Source organism: Diabrotica undecimpunctata, chromosome 8, assembly GCF_040954645.1.
Source record: "Diabrotica undecimpunctata isolate CICGRU chromosome 8, icDiaUnde3, whole genome shotgun sequence".
Lineage (NCBI taxonomy): Eukaryota > Metazoa > Arthropoda > Insecta > Coleoptera > Chrysomelidae > Diabrotica > Diabrotica undecimpunctata.
The window spans coordinates 116,160,233-116,177,275 of NC_092810.1; the positions used below are offsets into that span (position 1 = coordinate 116,160,233).

Here is a 17,043-nt window from a genome sequence, read left to right on the forward strand (position 1 = left end):
TTATTCTGCTTATGTGGTTATTCCATTCTTTTTTTTATTTTGTGTCCATTTATATATACACTGTATAAATAAATGGACATGGTATATTTTCTTCTAATGTCTTCACTGCTCTTTCGATCTCTCAGCGTATTTTCTGTAATTCTTCTCAGTACTCTTATCTCTGTCGTTTCCAGTAACATTTGCATTGTGGCTGTGTCGGGTCTCGTTTCTAAGGTATATTATGTTTTATACATATATATATATATATATATATATATATATATATATATATATATATATATATATTTATATATATATATATATATATATATATATATATATATATATATATATATATATATATATATATATATATGTATATATGTATATAATAACGGATTGATTACGGCCGTCGCCGCTTCGCCTTTCCATCTTTTTCTGTCATATGCAGTTGCCTCTTCTAAGTGTCTTGCCACCATTGCTTCATCAATATCGTTCCGCCAACTTCTCCTTGGCCGTCCTCTCTTTCTTCTTTCAGGAGGGATTCATTTCAGCACTCTTCTGGGCATATGTTATTATTGGTCTTATACTGGCTTTATAAATTCTTGACTTCATCTGAGTGTTAAAGTGTCTGTATCGCCATATAATGTTACTAAGGCATCCTGCCAATCTATTTGCTTTTTGTATTGAATTTTTCACTTCTTGGTCCTGATCTCCATACCTAGACATTTTATTTCCACTACTTGTTCAATACTGATGCCACCAATTTTTATTCTATGTTAAATCCGTGGTCCAATCTTTGCAGACTATCTTCTCTCTCTCCCGCTCTTTTCTTTTATTATTGCCTCCAAGACAAAGTTAAACAAATCAGTAGAAAGTAGATCCCATTCTCTTAATCCTCTTGTACCCAAAAACAGATTTGGCGCTCTTCCTTCTATGCTACTTTATTATTTGTATTTGTTAGCGACGGTTTTAATAATTTTATCAACTTTTTTAATATTCCTAAATTTTGTAGAGCTTTATACAACTTTTCCCGATCGATAGAGTCATACGCCTGTTTAAATTAGTGAAGAGATCTAGAGTCCTAGGTTTTGTTCGTAACTGTAATCTTGCATGAATTTTATGGTAAATATTTGATCCACTGTCGATTTTCCTGCTCTAAATCCTCTTTGGTGTTTACCTAATATGACATTCTCGTATGTTTTCAATCTATTACGTAAGATCTTTGCTAATATTTTGTACACAACATCCAGTAGCGCTATCCTTCTGTAATTTTCACACAGGGTTCTGTCTCATCTTTCTTATGTAATAGGCAAATTACGGCATTACTCCATCTCTCTGGCATTTTTTTTTCTCCACAATTTCAGTATCAAATTACATAGTTTTTCTTGCAGTGTGACCACTCCTTCCTTTAAAATTTGTGACGGGATTCCATTCTTCCCTGCGCTTTTATCGTTTTTAAGCCATTTAATTGTTTCCTTTACTTTCTGTTCTGTTGGTTTCTGTATGTACTCCTATCATTATCCTCTGATTTGCCCATTGCCTCATCTGTTTGCATCAGTTCTTCATTATTTAGCAGTTCTTCAAAACATCGTGCTCATCTGTTTAATTTCTCCGCAGTATTTTCAAGGAGCAGTCCTTCTTTATTCCTACAAAAAACTGTTTTCGTGTTATTTGTTTGTCTGTTTCTCTTCACTTTTTGATAGAAATTTTTTATTTCTTTGCTAATGTAATGCTCGTCTATTGTTTTTCATTTTCTTTCCAAATATTTTCTCTTTTTTTGCCTGCAGATTCTTGTAGCTTTTGCATTATATAAAATATATCTGCAAGTTGAAGTATAAATATAAATAAAAACGTCATAGTAGACGTAAAAACGTTCATAGTATGAAATATAGAAGTATTTATCATGTTTTAGTTTGATTCGGTACTATAAAAATTTAAAATGTCAGAGGTGGTACTTTTATCGCTAGTTTTTAACCTAAAATTTCAAATTTTTCTAGTTCCAAATTAAATTAAAATAAAATAATATACACTTTTATATTTATATTTTTAATTGCAACATGTTACAATTCCACCTACTTTTTAACCTTGTATATTTATATTTAGAGCACGTTTCGCTAAAAGTATATATTTGAACAATAACTTATAAACATAAATATATCGCAATATTAGTATTACTAAAGGTTTACATTGACAGAATTCATTTTCGCGATCCCTTTTTATACATTTCCAAATCCTTTCCATATTTTGTTGATCTGAACCATATAAATCAGATTTTACGAACTGTAGTCTTGACATATAAACCTACTTTATGATGTGAGGAAATTTTTACAACTCACAAGCCTCAATTTTAACGATTTAAACCATCGCTTTAACACCCAGGTGGAGAATATTAGTCGTGGATTATGATTAGATACACGCTTACAATGTTGAAATAATATTTTTTTTTCTTTTTAAGTCTGTACAAAGAGGGAACTCGAGGCTTTTGTTTGTTCTTAATATCGAACGCTTCTTTAGTCCGTATATTTTTTTAATTTAACCCACATATTACTGAAACTTTTTTTTAAATTTTATCTTTACTTAAAAGAAATATAAGGAAATGTGTCTTGTTTAACGACAAAAAATACTAAAAATAATTTTTTTGCATTAGCTGTCAAAATATGTCATGTTCTTTTAATAGGACAGCAGTAAGAAGCAGTATATATTAGAAAGTAAAACTTTATTAATACAAAAATAATTACAAACTTTGGAAATCCTTAAAACATTGTTTAGGGTGTAATGGTATTTTACATTTTTCACGCAAAAATTAAAACTTTTTCTTGCAAAGTCCGCAACGAGATTGTTGTTCTTGATAAACAATTAAATGATTCATACCATTATATCTTGAATGCAAGAACGTGTTGGGATTTTGTCTTGTTGGGCCGTGTTTGATATCTTTTTTGTAGGTTTGTAAGACTAATGATTTGGTCACAGCGGTCTACGCCACTCATAAAAGAACTGTATTGCTTTATTATAATATTTGGTTGAGAAACAAAAATGTGTCTCTTTTCCTTGTGGGAAAACCGTTTGACTAATATGTGGTCTTACTGAACAAAAGTTAGATCAAATCACAATTCCTGTGTTTTCATCTAATCTGTAATCGTAAGTTCCACTTTCCTTTTTTTTTTCATAGCTGTTGGAGCGACTAGGGGGCATTTTAGTATTTTATTGTCCCTTATTGTACGTGTACCGAAAAGACTTCTAGTTTTTAACTCGTTTAGTAGATGCATGGATGAGAAGAAGTTTTTGGCCAGCGTGATGAAATACACAAATTGTATTAGAAAAAAACAACCGACGAACCAAGACCCAAGTTTTTGTATGAGGCTGGTATTTGCACTGAGTTGCCTTGATATGGTGTAAACGATACAATATAACCTAGACAGAGAGTACCCATCCAAAGCTTATAACCCCAACGAATGGGTTTATTTCGTATAAATTGTTTCGTAGGGTACCTTCCAAAATATGGTACCATAGTTTCATCAAGGCTATGTTCGTGTTCGAAAGGAGCGTGATTTAAAAAATTAATAAATAAAAAGGAATAAATTAATTATTTAGGTTACTGTATGTACATATTTATAAAAAATCCCGAAACACGTCAAATTTAAATTATAACTTGACATTTTTTAACGTGAAAATGCGCAACCCCTACCTTCAACCCCCTTAGAATGACAGGTACAACCCCCAATTTTTAAAATAAGAAGTATAGGCTTGTGATATATCGTTTGAAAGGTCTTTTCATTGTCCATTCAAACATGTTTAAATGATTAAAAATGTATTCAGTTGAGGAGAAAGTAGCAACAATAAAAATGTTTATTCAGGCAATAGTGCGCGAATTGTCAGTTCTTTATTTAGCGTAAGATATTTCAATAAACCAATTCCAAGTCATTCAACAATTCAAAGGATTTTACAAAATTTTGAAAATACTAGGACCGTGATTTCTAATTGTACCTGTACAAACAATATTGCTGAGGTACCAAGAAATTTAGAAAATCAAAATTAAATAAATGTATTAACAGCAGTTGTAGAAAATCCTAAAATAAGTTCTCGGACATTGCAGACCAGTTTAATATTCATAATTCCACGGTCTTAAAAATTTTGAAAATGAATAATTTCCGTTCATATAAATTTCAATGTCTTCAAGAACGGAGATGTTGAGTGACGAGCGGAATTGTGTTATGAAATTTTAGAGAGAGGTAATGCAGACAGACAATTTAAAAAAAAAATATTTTGTTTAGTGATGAATGTACATTTTCATTAAATAATGAACCATATGTTAAAATTTATAGGATTTGGTCGACAGGAAAGCCTGAGGATATTGTTGAAAGCCATACCCAATATCGTCGAAAAATAAATATCTGGTTAGGAATATAGTGAACACAATATTATTGGACCATTTTTTATATGACCAGGAAAATTTAAATTCAAAACAGTTTTTAGACTTGCTACGAGAAGAGATTTTACCCAGACTTGCAGGAATAGCTCATATAGCGTATCTTACGCCTTATAATAAAACACGAATACACCAATTACAGATCTGATACAGTGTTACAAATACAATAAATATGTTCTTTTATATTCAAATTCTATCATAGTTTTAAAATTTATTTTATTATTTTCTTGAATATGGTGGTTTAATACCTCATGAAGTTTGATTTTTTTTGAATATTGTTTTTTTTTGTTGATTTAAATATTCTATTGACTAACATTGTATAAAAACAGTAAATAAAAGCATTTCTCTATTATATACAGATTTTCGATACAATTTATTACCATTCTACTGTTATATTTGTTCTATTCTGTCCTAATTGTCTGATTTTATTTTAGTTATGCATGGTACTAATCAAAGTATCGGACATATCCAACGAAGCCAGGCCTATGGACGTTGCTGAACCTTGGCTAGATAAACTTCTCCAGGAATTCTTCAAGCAAAGCGACGCTGAAAAATTGGAGGGTTTGCCAGTTACGCCGTTCATGGACCGTGAAAAAATTACAAAGCCCTCCTCCCAATGCTCTTTTATCGGATTTGTGCTTTTGCCCTTATTCGAGGCTCTCGGAGAACTGTTTATCGAATTGCAGGTATTTGTTAGCTTATAGCAAAAGTTTTTATAGTATGAACAGGATTAAGTTCAAACTTTTATAAGTAAGGCAAAAAATTCATTCCCTTACAACCCAACATTCGGACCGTGTATACAGTGTGTCCGTAAATTATGCAATAAATTCGATATTTCCTAAATGAAAAGCCTTTTAAAAAAAAAACACGTCGATTTTTAAATTTAATTTTCTACATTTTACAATAAAATTTCATTATACAAGATGATAACATTACAGTGATGACGTCATTGGCTCTTTTTTAAATTTAACACCCTGTATTTTATTTCAATATTAGATGGATAAAAACAAGCTGATTCCAAAAAAGTATAATACTCGGGTCTAACGGATATAATTTGAAAGATATACGCTTAGAAAATTTTAATTTTTATTGATTTATAATATTAATCAATTATAAATAAATTATAATAAATAAAATGAAACTATCGAAACTATCTTACCGATTATAATAAATATTTTGAAAGTAATCCAGTAATTAATACATGACTTAATCTTAAATGTTTGAATTGTAGCCCTTGTGGTATTTGACAGTAACCCTAACGTTGTACAAATTCTTGTAGAACCTTGTTTATGCTTTCTTGAGAAATATTGTTTATTTCTTAACAAATTCTTGTTTTTAAGTCTCCAATATTGGCAGGTTTCGTTTTATAAACAACATTCTTTAAATGACCCCACGTAAAAAAAATCAAAGGATTGAGGTCTGGCGACCTCGCTGGCCTTTCAACGCTTGTTAAGAAACCAACCTGTTTCTGCTCTTTGTGTGCTAAAATTTTAGGCAACTTGCTAAAGACCGTCTGGACACCAGACTCATCCATATTATAGATTCTCATAGGATTGATGTTATTTTTATTTTGTATTTAATCTACAAGGGAAAAAACCTAAAGCCTCTGGATCTGGTGGCTGAGGTAGCCTCAGGAGTTCTAGAAGAAATCTCTGAATGTATCTTCAGAAAAACTTTAATCCAAGCCGCTTCAGCTGACTTTGTGTTTTCAGAAAACCGTTCCCCTCCGCAAGCTCGTAGGCTATTTCACAAATTATTTTCTTCGCCATGTCGAATAGTCGGTCTTTCATCTCTAAAATATATTCCTTTAAGTAATTTTCCAATTCTTTGGGCAATTATGTAGTAAATCGGCCAATCCTGTGTTGCAGAAGATATTCTAAAGAGTTTGACCTATTTCGTTTCTATCGTCATATCTGTGAGGTCCAAGTACAGACTCCGAATCATCCTGCTTATGATCTTTTTTGGTGTTTAGGTCTCCCATCATTAAAATGTAGTTGGCGGTTAGCTCTTGTATCGCAGTATTAACGTCATCGCATAACCATTCAATTTCTTCCTTTGTGTGGGCAGTGATAGTTGCGTATACCTCTTCTTCTTAGAGTGCCGTCTCCCTACGGAAGTTGACAATCATAATGGCTATTTTTATTTTTAAACTTGCTGCTCTAAACAAATTAATCGATCTTCATTAATGCAAATCACGTAGATTCTTCAGTCATGAGTTCTGCCCTCGGCTAACAGATCTTCTTTCTTGAATCTTTCCCTGTATTATGAGTTTCCATATTTTGGTCCCCTCATCACGTGGTCTAGGTATTCCAGTTTTCTGGTTTGTTTAGTGATGATAAGTTCTGTTTCTTAACCAACCCTCTCCAGTACTTCTTTATATGTAATTTTATCAGTCCATGATATTTTTAATACTCTGCGGTATAAGCATCGGAGTATACCTGGATGATTTTAAATTTAATGTTTTCATTTACTTTGTAGATAAGACTTTATCACTTAAGGTTCTATTGTGAATATATTCTTTTTATGTTTTTATTAATCATGAACGTAAAACCGCCATTAGAAAATTATCCTCGATAATGCAAAAGATTTCCCGACGAAAGTACTATTTATTCTTCATCTTTTCGCCGTATTTCATATATTCTGTGTATATTCCATTTATTTGCTTCAGCTCATTTTCAAGTTTAACAAGTTTCTCCTTCTCAATCAATATTCTGGTGTTATATTTTGCCATAAATCATATTCTTTTAGTTGTCTTTTTCGAAGTTTGCCTGGTCGCCTTCGTGGATTCTTAGCACTCTCTACCTAAAAAAATTATTAAAATTACATTAAAAGATAAAATAGTAAGTAAAAACATCAAACTGAAAATATATACAACAATATTAAGACCAACAGAAACATAGGCAGCATAACTGGTAGTCTGACTTATAAAGGAGTAGAAATGTTAAAGATCTTTAAAAGAAAAATTATAAGAATGATTGTGGGACTCAAGAGAATCAACCAAAATGAAAAACGTCATTAATGAATTGTGGAATAGGTAATGTACGAATACATATTTAGATAATCCAAAAATGCATTTCAAATAAAATTAAAAGAATGGACGCCAAAAGAAGAATGGCCAAAAAAGAGATCCAAGATACAAAGGCAGGACTAAATTAAAAGAGATTTAAGAATATTGAAAATAACGAACTGAGCGCCGACACTACTGGATAAACCAGCTTGGAGACAAGTGGTTAACAAGGCCAAAATTGTAGGAGTACAACTTTCTGCGTGGGGTTATAGAGATGTTCATTTAGACCCAGTTTTTATTTGTTCTTTAAGAGGTTTTTGGGAATAACACGAGTAGTAGATAGAATAATAGGTACTGTCTGGGTGTTTTCCATTCTCCATTGTCTCCCAATTTGTATTGCTAGATATTTATACTTGGCGATCTTTTCGATGTATTTAACACCCAAATTATTGGTGTTAGATATCCGGAGATCCGGTCTATTATGTGCCACTGGTTATTCTGTGAGCACAGTGCGGTCCCAGTATAGCTTATAGTTGTCATTTTCAAGTATTCTGTCAGGGATGCATTGATACTAAGGAAGACTGTCGGTTTGGACAAGTCCCAGTGTTCAATCACAAATTAATCCCTTAATTTGTAATCTCATATAATTCTTAACTTCTTAATATTTTATAGTTTCACCGTGTATAACTGAAATATTGTGAAAATATATCGTGTAATATTTTAATAATTAGTTCATTAACCTACAACGTAATAAATTGCCGAATAAGATATTTTCCAATTGAACTTCCAAGTGTTGCAATTACGGCCTAGATTAAATTGTATTGTAAGCTCATAGTTCAAAGTTTGTTAGTATGATAGAAGCAATAACCTCTGTGCTGAGGTATACATTATTTATAAGATTATAAATTGGGGATTTGAGCTCATTCGAGCGCAGTCTATTGTAGAAAGTTACCTAACCATCATCTTTAGTGTAATTATTAGCATCTGTCAATAAAACCATAATTTTTACTTCACAACTTCAACGTTTTATTGTATTTACTATCGTCGATCGGGAAGAGTCGGACAAAGGGGCATTACAAACGATTCGATCTTTATATCTACATGCGAATTTTTCCACCCAGTTTGTCAGCTAGTTATTGGTGGTTAATTTTTCCTACTGGTTGGATGTTTTCTAGGGCTTGGCATCCCTATCGACATTTGTGATTTGGACTTGAGGATCTTTAACAATATATTTCAGGTAATTTTTAGTTCGAATAACCTGATCCTGAATGGCAAGTAGAAAGCCCTCAGTTTCGGGAAACATCTTTCCTGATAACCAATAGTTCGACGCTGTATTGTCGACATATTCCCGGCTCTCATTGAGATGTCGCCCAAGCAGAGGTTTACTCATACAGGTGCGCATTTTTTCTTGCTTAGTCAGGTGATTTATGCGCATTTCTTGTTCCCTAATTTTAAGCGGCGTTGTATCATCTACTGCACAAATTGCTAGATGTAAGGTAGATGTCTCAGCCTGCAATTAAAAATAAGTTCTTAAATTAGCAACATATTTATCCAGTTGCTCACCTATGTCCATAAGTCTTCCTTCCCCTTGATATGGCGGTAATGTTGTTCTCTCTACTCCACTAGGTGGATGGTGTTTTTACGCCTTTGTGAGAAGTGTTCTTGCTTTTCGCTGAAGACTCTCTATATTCATTTTTGACCACTTTTTAATACCAAATGAGTAGCTCAGCGCGGAACAGGCGTAAGTATTTAATTCTTTAAACAAATTTTTACTATTATAAGATATGACTGATTTAGTTGTCTTACTCGTCGTACGAACTCGGAAGTTAGTTCGGTTATTTGTTTATGGTCAATTTTCCGCGCTTGCTTTACTCCAAGATATTTGTACACATCATTTTCACCCATTGTCCGATGTTTTGGCCAACTTGAATATCGGAACCTCGGGGCTGAACCTTTTTTCTGACCATATTTAGTATACGGCACTTGTCCAGTCCAAAATGCATACTGATATCATTTGAGAAAGTTTCTACATTTTTTAGTATCTGATCTGAGTGGTTTTAAATGGAAGTCATTAATTTTAAATCATCCATATACAACAAATAATTATGCTTCGCCACAACATTTATGTTCTTTTGATGCTAAATCCTGAGTCAGTATATTTATATTATCAATATTATTAAAATTTAAGGAATTTATTCTTTAATAAGTATCGATTAATGGTTCAAATTTTTAATACCTTTTAAATATTTTTAGGACTTGATAATTCAGCCTGTACGAGACGCACTAGACTACTACAGAAGACTTAATGAAGCAACGAGGGAAGAAAGACTGCATCGAAAAAGTATAGTAGAAACAACACTAGCCGATCATAGTCCATCATCTCAAAGTCCGGACAGTGGATCGAATGTGCCAAAGTCGAACTCTAATTCAAACGTCAAAATGAAGAAGAGTTTAAGTTTCCAGCAAACTAGATCAAGGTATTGACTATTTCTATTTAGGAGATACTTTTAAAACTTTTTTTATTTATTTAAATTTAAAATTTAAAAATAAGCTTTCTGGGATCAGTTCATGTGAATATACCAACTTATGAGGACAAAATTCATATAAATTAATTTAAAATATTTTATCCTTTAAAACATGTTCTTGCATAATTATCTGATGTCTATTTAATCATAACTAGAGAGCAGAATATATGCAAAGTGCACGTAGATGCATATATTGCATATTTTGCTCATTTTAGAGATTGCATATTTAAGCTACACATGAATTATTTTGCATATTTTCCAAGAAAAAAATTATTTTATCAGCGCAGCAAGTCGTAGGTACCTACATGCTTTTTATGGTTTAATTATCTTGTCAGTTTCCCTCAAACATTTGTTTATAGTAAACATCCTATTATAGTGTTTAGTGTTTTTAAAGTGCTTGATATATATAAAATTTAAATATGCCCACAATTTAAAGAAGTGCTTGAATAACGTGTTTTTCCCAGTTAAAGCTGAGACAAAATATTTTGCAAAGCCTGTTCCAGAATCGTAAGTAGCATTTATTGTCACATTTCATTGCTTAAATGAGGAACTGACAAATAAAAACATCGTGCCCCACAAAATGATTGTTTTAGGAAAGAGTATTTTTATTGGGCAAATTCATTTTTACTTATGTGTAATGTGTATCAAAATTGATTTCTTTTTGGTTCTCGAACATTTTTTCTTCAACAGATTTTCGATGAGAAGAAATTTCAAGTTAACTAACATTTAAAAACTACGACTCATAAGTCAAAGCTAAAACAAGATTGCATGAGGACCCGTTCAGCAATCGATTCATACATCTCTTCAAAATATTTAAGATGAAGATGAATAAAAAAAAGAATATTTGTTTAATCAAGACCTGTGTAAAGCTTTGTTAACAACAAAAATTCCGTTAAAAAAATTGCAAAATACATATTTTAAGCAATTTGTGCAAAAATATTGTAACTGAAATATTTCTAAGGGGAACACTAGTAAAGGACAATGTGAAATTATTATATGACGCAGTAATTGAGGAAAAGTTTCTTTAAGCGATAACAACTTTTACGTACTTAATTATTGATGAAAGTACAGATATATATATATTTAGGGATTCTACAGTATTCACTGCCTTCCCTCGCTCAACCGTTTCCATCTCTCTCTGTTGTTCCATTCTCCATCGTTTAGGCCTCTCTTACTCATGGCGTCGTCTACTTCGTTCCTCCAGGATTTTCAGGGTCGTCCTCTTTTCCTCCTTCCTATGGGGCTCCATTCGGTTATTCTCTTTATCCATCTGCTGTCGCTAGTTCTTCTTACATGTCCATACCACTTTAATCTTTTTTGTTCTATATATGTTAGTATGTCTGTTTCTATTGATGTTCTTTGCTTTATTTCGTCATTACATCTCCTATCCATTCTTGTTACTCTGCAGCATCTTCGCAGGCATTCCATCTCTGTTGCTACTATCTTACTGCTGTTTTTCTTGTTTATGATCCAATTTTCAGCCCCATTATGTCATAATACTTCGCACTAATGTTTTATAAATCTATGTTTTTGTCTTCATATTTAGGTGTCTATCCCACCATACTGAGTTAAGTTGTCGGATTGCTGTTCTTGTTTGTCCTAATCTTTGTGTAATTTCTTCCTCTGTTGTTGCCTTTTTCGTGATTATAAACCCCAGGTATTTGAATTTATCCTTTCCTTTGATTGTTACGTTGTCATCAATCTGTAGATCTTCTATGTCTTCTTCACTTGTAGATAGGTACTCTGTTTTCGCGAGGTTAATATCTAGGCCAGCCTTGGTATATTCTTCTTGCAGTTTCTTCATCATGTAGCTGAGGTCGTCTTGGTCTTGTGCAATCACTACCTGATCGTCTGCAAAGCTTAACGTATATAGGTATTCGTTCCGTACCGGTACTCCCATGCCTTCGCATTTTCTTTTCCATGTAGTCAAGGCTTTTTCTAAGTATATTTTGAATAGGGTTGGAGATGTGGAACAACCCTATGAAAGTACAGATGAAAGTACAGATGTGATCGATATATTATGTATTTTGTATTCGGCACCTTATTAAAAGATGAACAAGCAAAACCGTATTTAGTAGCTGCAAAACAACCGGTGAAAACCAATAATATGACTATAAGCTGCTTCATTCAGCAAACACTCTTTGTTTTCTTTTTGTCAAAAGAAATACAAAGTAAAAATTGTTTAATATTGTGATCAAATGCCCTTCCGTATGTAATAAAGTTAGGACAAAATTTGAAAATATTTTAATTATATATTACATAAATTAATTTTTAACGTTAAAAAAATATTTTTGGAAGCACTCCAGCTTTCCTCTTTCCAGGAAGCTTTCCTCCAGATTGGTTAATTAGAAGATGGGGAATATGGATTAATGCAGAAATTTTCTACGCATATAATTTTGATGCCATAAAAGACGTTGTGTTAGATACTCAAAATAACATAGTGTGTAACTTCCAGTCAAGTACTTTTAAGTAACGCACAACATGCTAAAGAACTTATGTTCTTAAAAGTTAATTTTAATTTTTTACAAGATGTAATAAAGTCATTAGAACAAAGAAATTTACAATTAAGTGATTCGGTGAATCTTGTTAACAGCTTTTCTGCTCATTGCCAAAAAATTCCCGTTGTTTGAGGAAAGCTGTAGTATTTTTGAAGGTAACTTTTCTGCAAATCTTACGAATATTTCTGTTGTTAAACAGAGCATTTCACATTTTTAGTGATAAAAGGTAAAAGTTTTTAGTTTTTAAAATTTTAAGACATATTTAATTAAGTATAAATTAATACTATAATGGTTTAAATTCTTGTAATTATAATATCAGGTTTTGTGTGACATTCCATTTGTTTTGTGTGTAAAATAAATAAGTATTAAACATAAATGTTATATTTTATATTTTTTTTTATTTTTGATAATCTTTAATATGCATTTGCATATTTAGACAAATTTAAAAATCACAGCTGCATATTTTTAGTAAAAGTATAGCATATATGCACATATTTTGGTAATTGTGTGTTGCATTTATTCCGCTCTCTAATGATAACTTTTATTTAAATCAAGTAAACAGTATATTTCTATTTACTAGTTTTTCGTATTCATGTTTACTTTTGTTTGTACAGATCTCGTTCAACAGACGAAGAAGTAACAGAAAACGATTTACCTACAGTACTTGGAGAGGGTCAAAGTCTTGAAGACGTTCAAGAGGATCCTGAAAGTGGGGACTCAGAAACTGCAAACGAGGTTGAAGTTTCTGAGAAAACTTTAAAATTCAAAATATCTACAGAGAGCACCATCACGACCACTGGTAGGAAAAGTTATCCAGGTTCGCGAAAGGGAAGCAGGGAGAGAGTTCAGCATCTCAATCATTCTGAAATAGCTAAGATGGTAGCTAAGGGAAAATTGAGGTAAAGTTTCTTCTAGGTAGTATTTTTTTTTTTATTTCAATATACATAATATGTTTATGTCCGGATGAATGGTATTGTAAGAAATATATGTTTTATACTTTTTTATCCATCATCGTCTACCAATAGAAAAAAGGATGGATGGATGAATGGGTGAATCTGATGGATGTTCTCCACTATTTTTATAAGTGTATAATATTTTAACATCGAATGTATCGAAATTATTTTATTTACCTTTCATCTTTTGGATTGTTTTTGTTTCCTGTTCTCCACTGTAACGTTATAAACGTCACATTTTTACACACGTATTTTTAAAATAAAAATAGTAAAATAAAAGATAAAGTTAATAGATAAAAAAGAAGATGATAATATCGATGCCATGAGACTTCGTATTTATCTAAACAGTTAAAGAGCTGTAGAACCTTCTTCGTACGAAGTCTTCGTAGTTCGATGAGGTTTCGTGTAGGTTGCTTTAAATGGGCTACTTAGCCAAAATAGGTCTTGACAATATCAAGATTAAGACTAGCTTGATCCCAATCGGAAGATACGCTACTTTTTATGCAATTCTTGGTTGCTTGTCTGCAGCAATCTTCCGTCAGAAGGCAATATAATTGCAGTTAATAAGACCTATTGTAATTGGCCGGCCAGAGTTACAATCTTTGCTTCGATTCGTTCACTCTAGCGACACAGCAAAGCTGAGACTCATATGAACATTTTTCTAACATTTAACATTTAACTAAAAAGTAGGGGCATTGACGTACAATATCCATTAGACCATGTACCGCCAGCCTACGACTACTATGGTATAGAATTACACATTACGAACACTAAATATATATTAAAATCTAATATAAAAATACCTTGGCAAAATAAAAGATACCGGTCATCTACTATAATTATTATTATACAAACAATCAGTGATACAAACAACAAAAAATATAACTTACTTGGGCTGCAAAATGAATAAGTATTACGACCCATCTTTGAAAATTTGATCTCATATTTTATAATATTTTATAAGCAAAAATAGGTTTAGTTACAAAAGAGTTTTTTTAAAACACAAATTAAAATTATTAAAGTGCTATGTGTTGTCAATGTGGCTCTATGAAACAAGCTTAAACCACAAAGAGAGCATGCTTAAAAATCTTAAAGTAATAAAGCAGCAGTTAATAAGGTAATGACTACCAGAACTATAGCCACATAATTTAATCTTTTTCTTTCTCCCCAGCTTTCTCTGTTCAGAGGTCGCTGTTCCTTATTATTATTTGCCACTCATGTCTCCCCATCGGGTCTTCTTCATTTAAATCTTTCTTGTAGTCACCCCAACTCTTTCTCTAATCATGTCATTCCTAATTTTGTCCCTTCTAGTCTTACCTAACATCCACCATACCATTTTTTTATCCTTCACACTCTTTTTTATCTTTCGTTTTAACCCTTTCCCGATTTTTCGGCCAAAGAGTCTCCCCTCTCATTGTGGGCAATTTTTCGATATAGGGTCTTGTTTCCGTTATGTAGGTGCCAAGGTATTTAAATCATTCTACTTGTCCTAGTTTTTCCCCAAGGAATTCGATGCCCCTAACTATGTTTACCTTTAGTCGTCCTTCCTCTTCAGTAGCCCTTCTCGAACCTTAAAACGTTTCTTTGCTCTCTTCCATACACGATATTATCAGCAAAGAGCATTGACCGAGAAGCCCCATTCCTTCTTCTCTGTCGGTACATTCATAACACGATTAAATAGGTAGGAACTCAGTAAATAGCTTTGATGTAAACTAACCGTCACTGGAAAAGTTTTAGTCAATTTAACACAAGTCTTTACTTAAATATAAGCTTCCTCATACATTTGCATTATGATCCTAACGTGCTTCTCAGAAACCCATTTCTGTCTCATATATCTTCATAGCTCTTACCTGGAAACTGTGTCGTACGACTTCTCCAGATTTATAAATACTAAGTGTCTCTCTTTTCTTTTCCTCTTATTTCCCTATTAACTATCCCAAAGCAAACGAAGTATACGTTGTGCTCCTTCCTGGCGTAAATCCAAACTCTTCTTCTTCTATCGATATCTTCCTGATTAACTTTTGCTCTCTACACTTCTCTTTCAAATTTTAATTGTCTTAGAACCACATAAGCGAGCCACATATTTCAATAACTGTATTCATAATGATAATTTCTACGAATAGGAAACAATATTCCTAAAAATTCCCTTTAATTGCCAATATTTTCTTAAGTACTACATTTCGTAAAGTTATGGCCGCCATAGTCTTGTTTGTTATCAGGGATTAACATTTGACTTTTCATAAAAGTGAGATTGGAGAGTACAAAGAAAGGTATATTTGAGACGCGAATTATAACGTAATACTTACAGTGTTAGTTTAAATCATATGCAATTCTGATTTTAGTTACACATGTCTTAAAATCGAATGAACGATTTTAAGACATATATAATGTGTCTGTAAACAATTAAAATTACGAATGTAATGTTTACAGGATATTTCTCCAAGATATGTGAAGAGTCAAATGAAATAGTTGACCTGAAAGGATTGGATAGACATAATATATAGTCCATTATAATATATATCTTTATCTTACAATGTATTGCTATATTACTTATCAATATATGCTAATAATATTTAATATATATGTATATATGTATATTAATGTATACTTAAATTTCTAGGTGTGGCGGTCTCAGTTTCGATCAACACTGTTTAGTAGGTAACAAAAAACTGTCATTTGATCCCCCAGAATTCCTCGACGAGTATGCTTTGACCTTAAGAAAGAAGTTTGCTGAACGTTCAGAAGCTAATCAATCAGATTCAGAGGAAGATCGACAAGATCAAGAGGACGCCGAATACGTCGTGTCCAAAGAAACTCTAAATCTAAATAAAAGAAACTCAGAACATTCCGTTAAAGGTCCCACGCTTATAGACGAAAAGAAAAGTATTTTAAAGTGCAGTGAAAAGACTTATTCAAACGAACAAAATTTAAAAGCTAACAATGTGCAACAAAACGTTGGTCACGACCAAGGCGCTACTACCAAAGAAGATATCTCGTGTACAAATAACACGAGACGAAATAGTATTACTTGTGCGGAACAACAAGTAGGTGATAACAGTATTTTTGTGCAAAAAGACGATGCAAAATCGAGCAGATCGATCCTATCGCGATTCAGACAGTTTACTGATAGACTTGGGTTATCAGACAAAGAAGCTAAAGTGAAAAGTGTGAAAGCAGCTACTAAGAATAACAATTGTTCAAAAAGTACTCCACAGAAAGGTAACGTTCGGAAAAATATCTAATTATTTTTTTCTGACGTTTATTACAATATATTATGTAGAAACTATTTATAAAGATTCTAATATAAGTATTTTAATCACCAGCTATGCAGCGTTCAGCGGTTAAATAAAAACTTACCAAAATTGCCTAAATTGCAACGTTAGACTCAAATATGACGTGTAATACAGTTATTTTAAATTTTGACTTATTTTTACCTGAAGAATCACCTATTATGCAGTACATATATGATTAGTATTCTTGCTCGTAGCTACTCTATGTGTACTCAGTGAGTGCAAGTGCGCGTGCAGTGCATGATTTTTGCAGGCTACTGCAGGATTAGATTTTGTTCGATAGTTTTTTCGATGCGTTGCATCCTCATTCTTTTAAAAATCTTAAACAAGTGGCATAGTAGCAACATCGGTCTGTATTTGCT

At 32.3% G+C, this 17,043-nt stretch overlaps 1 protein-coding gene across 1 annotated transcript in view; it reads left to right on the forward strand.

The window, feature by feature from the left end:
• The window catches only part of Pde9 (phosphodiesterase 9), a 1,302,013-nt gene that overhangs the window by 1,258,293 nt on the left and 26,677 nt on the right, over positions 1-17,043 (forward strand). Inside the window, exons 13-16 of the mRNA XM_072540799.1 lie at positions 4,843-5,094; positions 9,669-9,892; positions 13,053-13,337; positions 16,012-16,610. Coding sequence (XP_072396900.1) covers positions 4,843-5,094; positions 9,669-9,892; positions 13,053-13,337; positions 16,012-16,610 — 1,360 coding nt within the window. The remainder of the gene's footprint in view (positions 1-4,842; positions 5,095-9,668; positions 9,893-13,052; positions 13,338-16,011; positions 16,611-17,043) is intronic.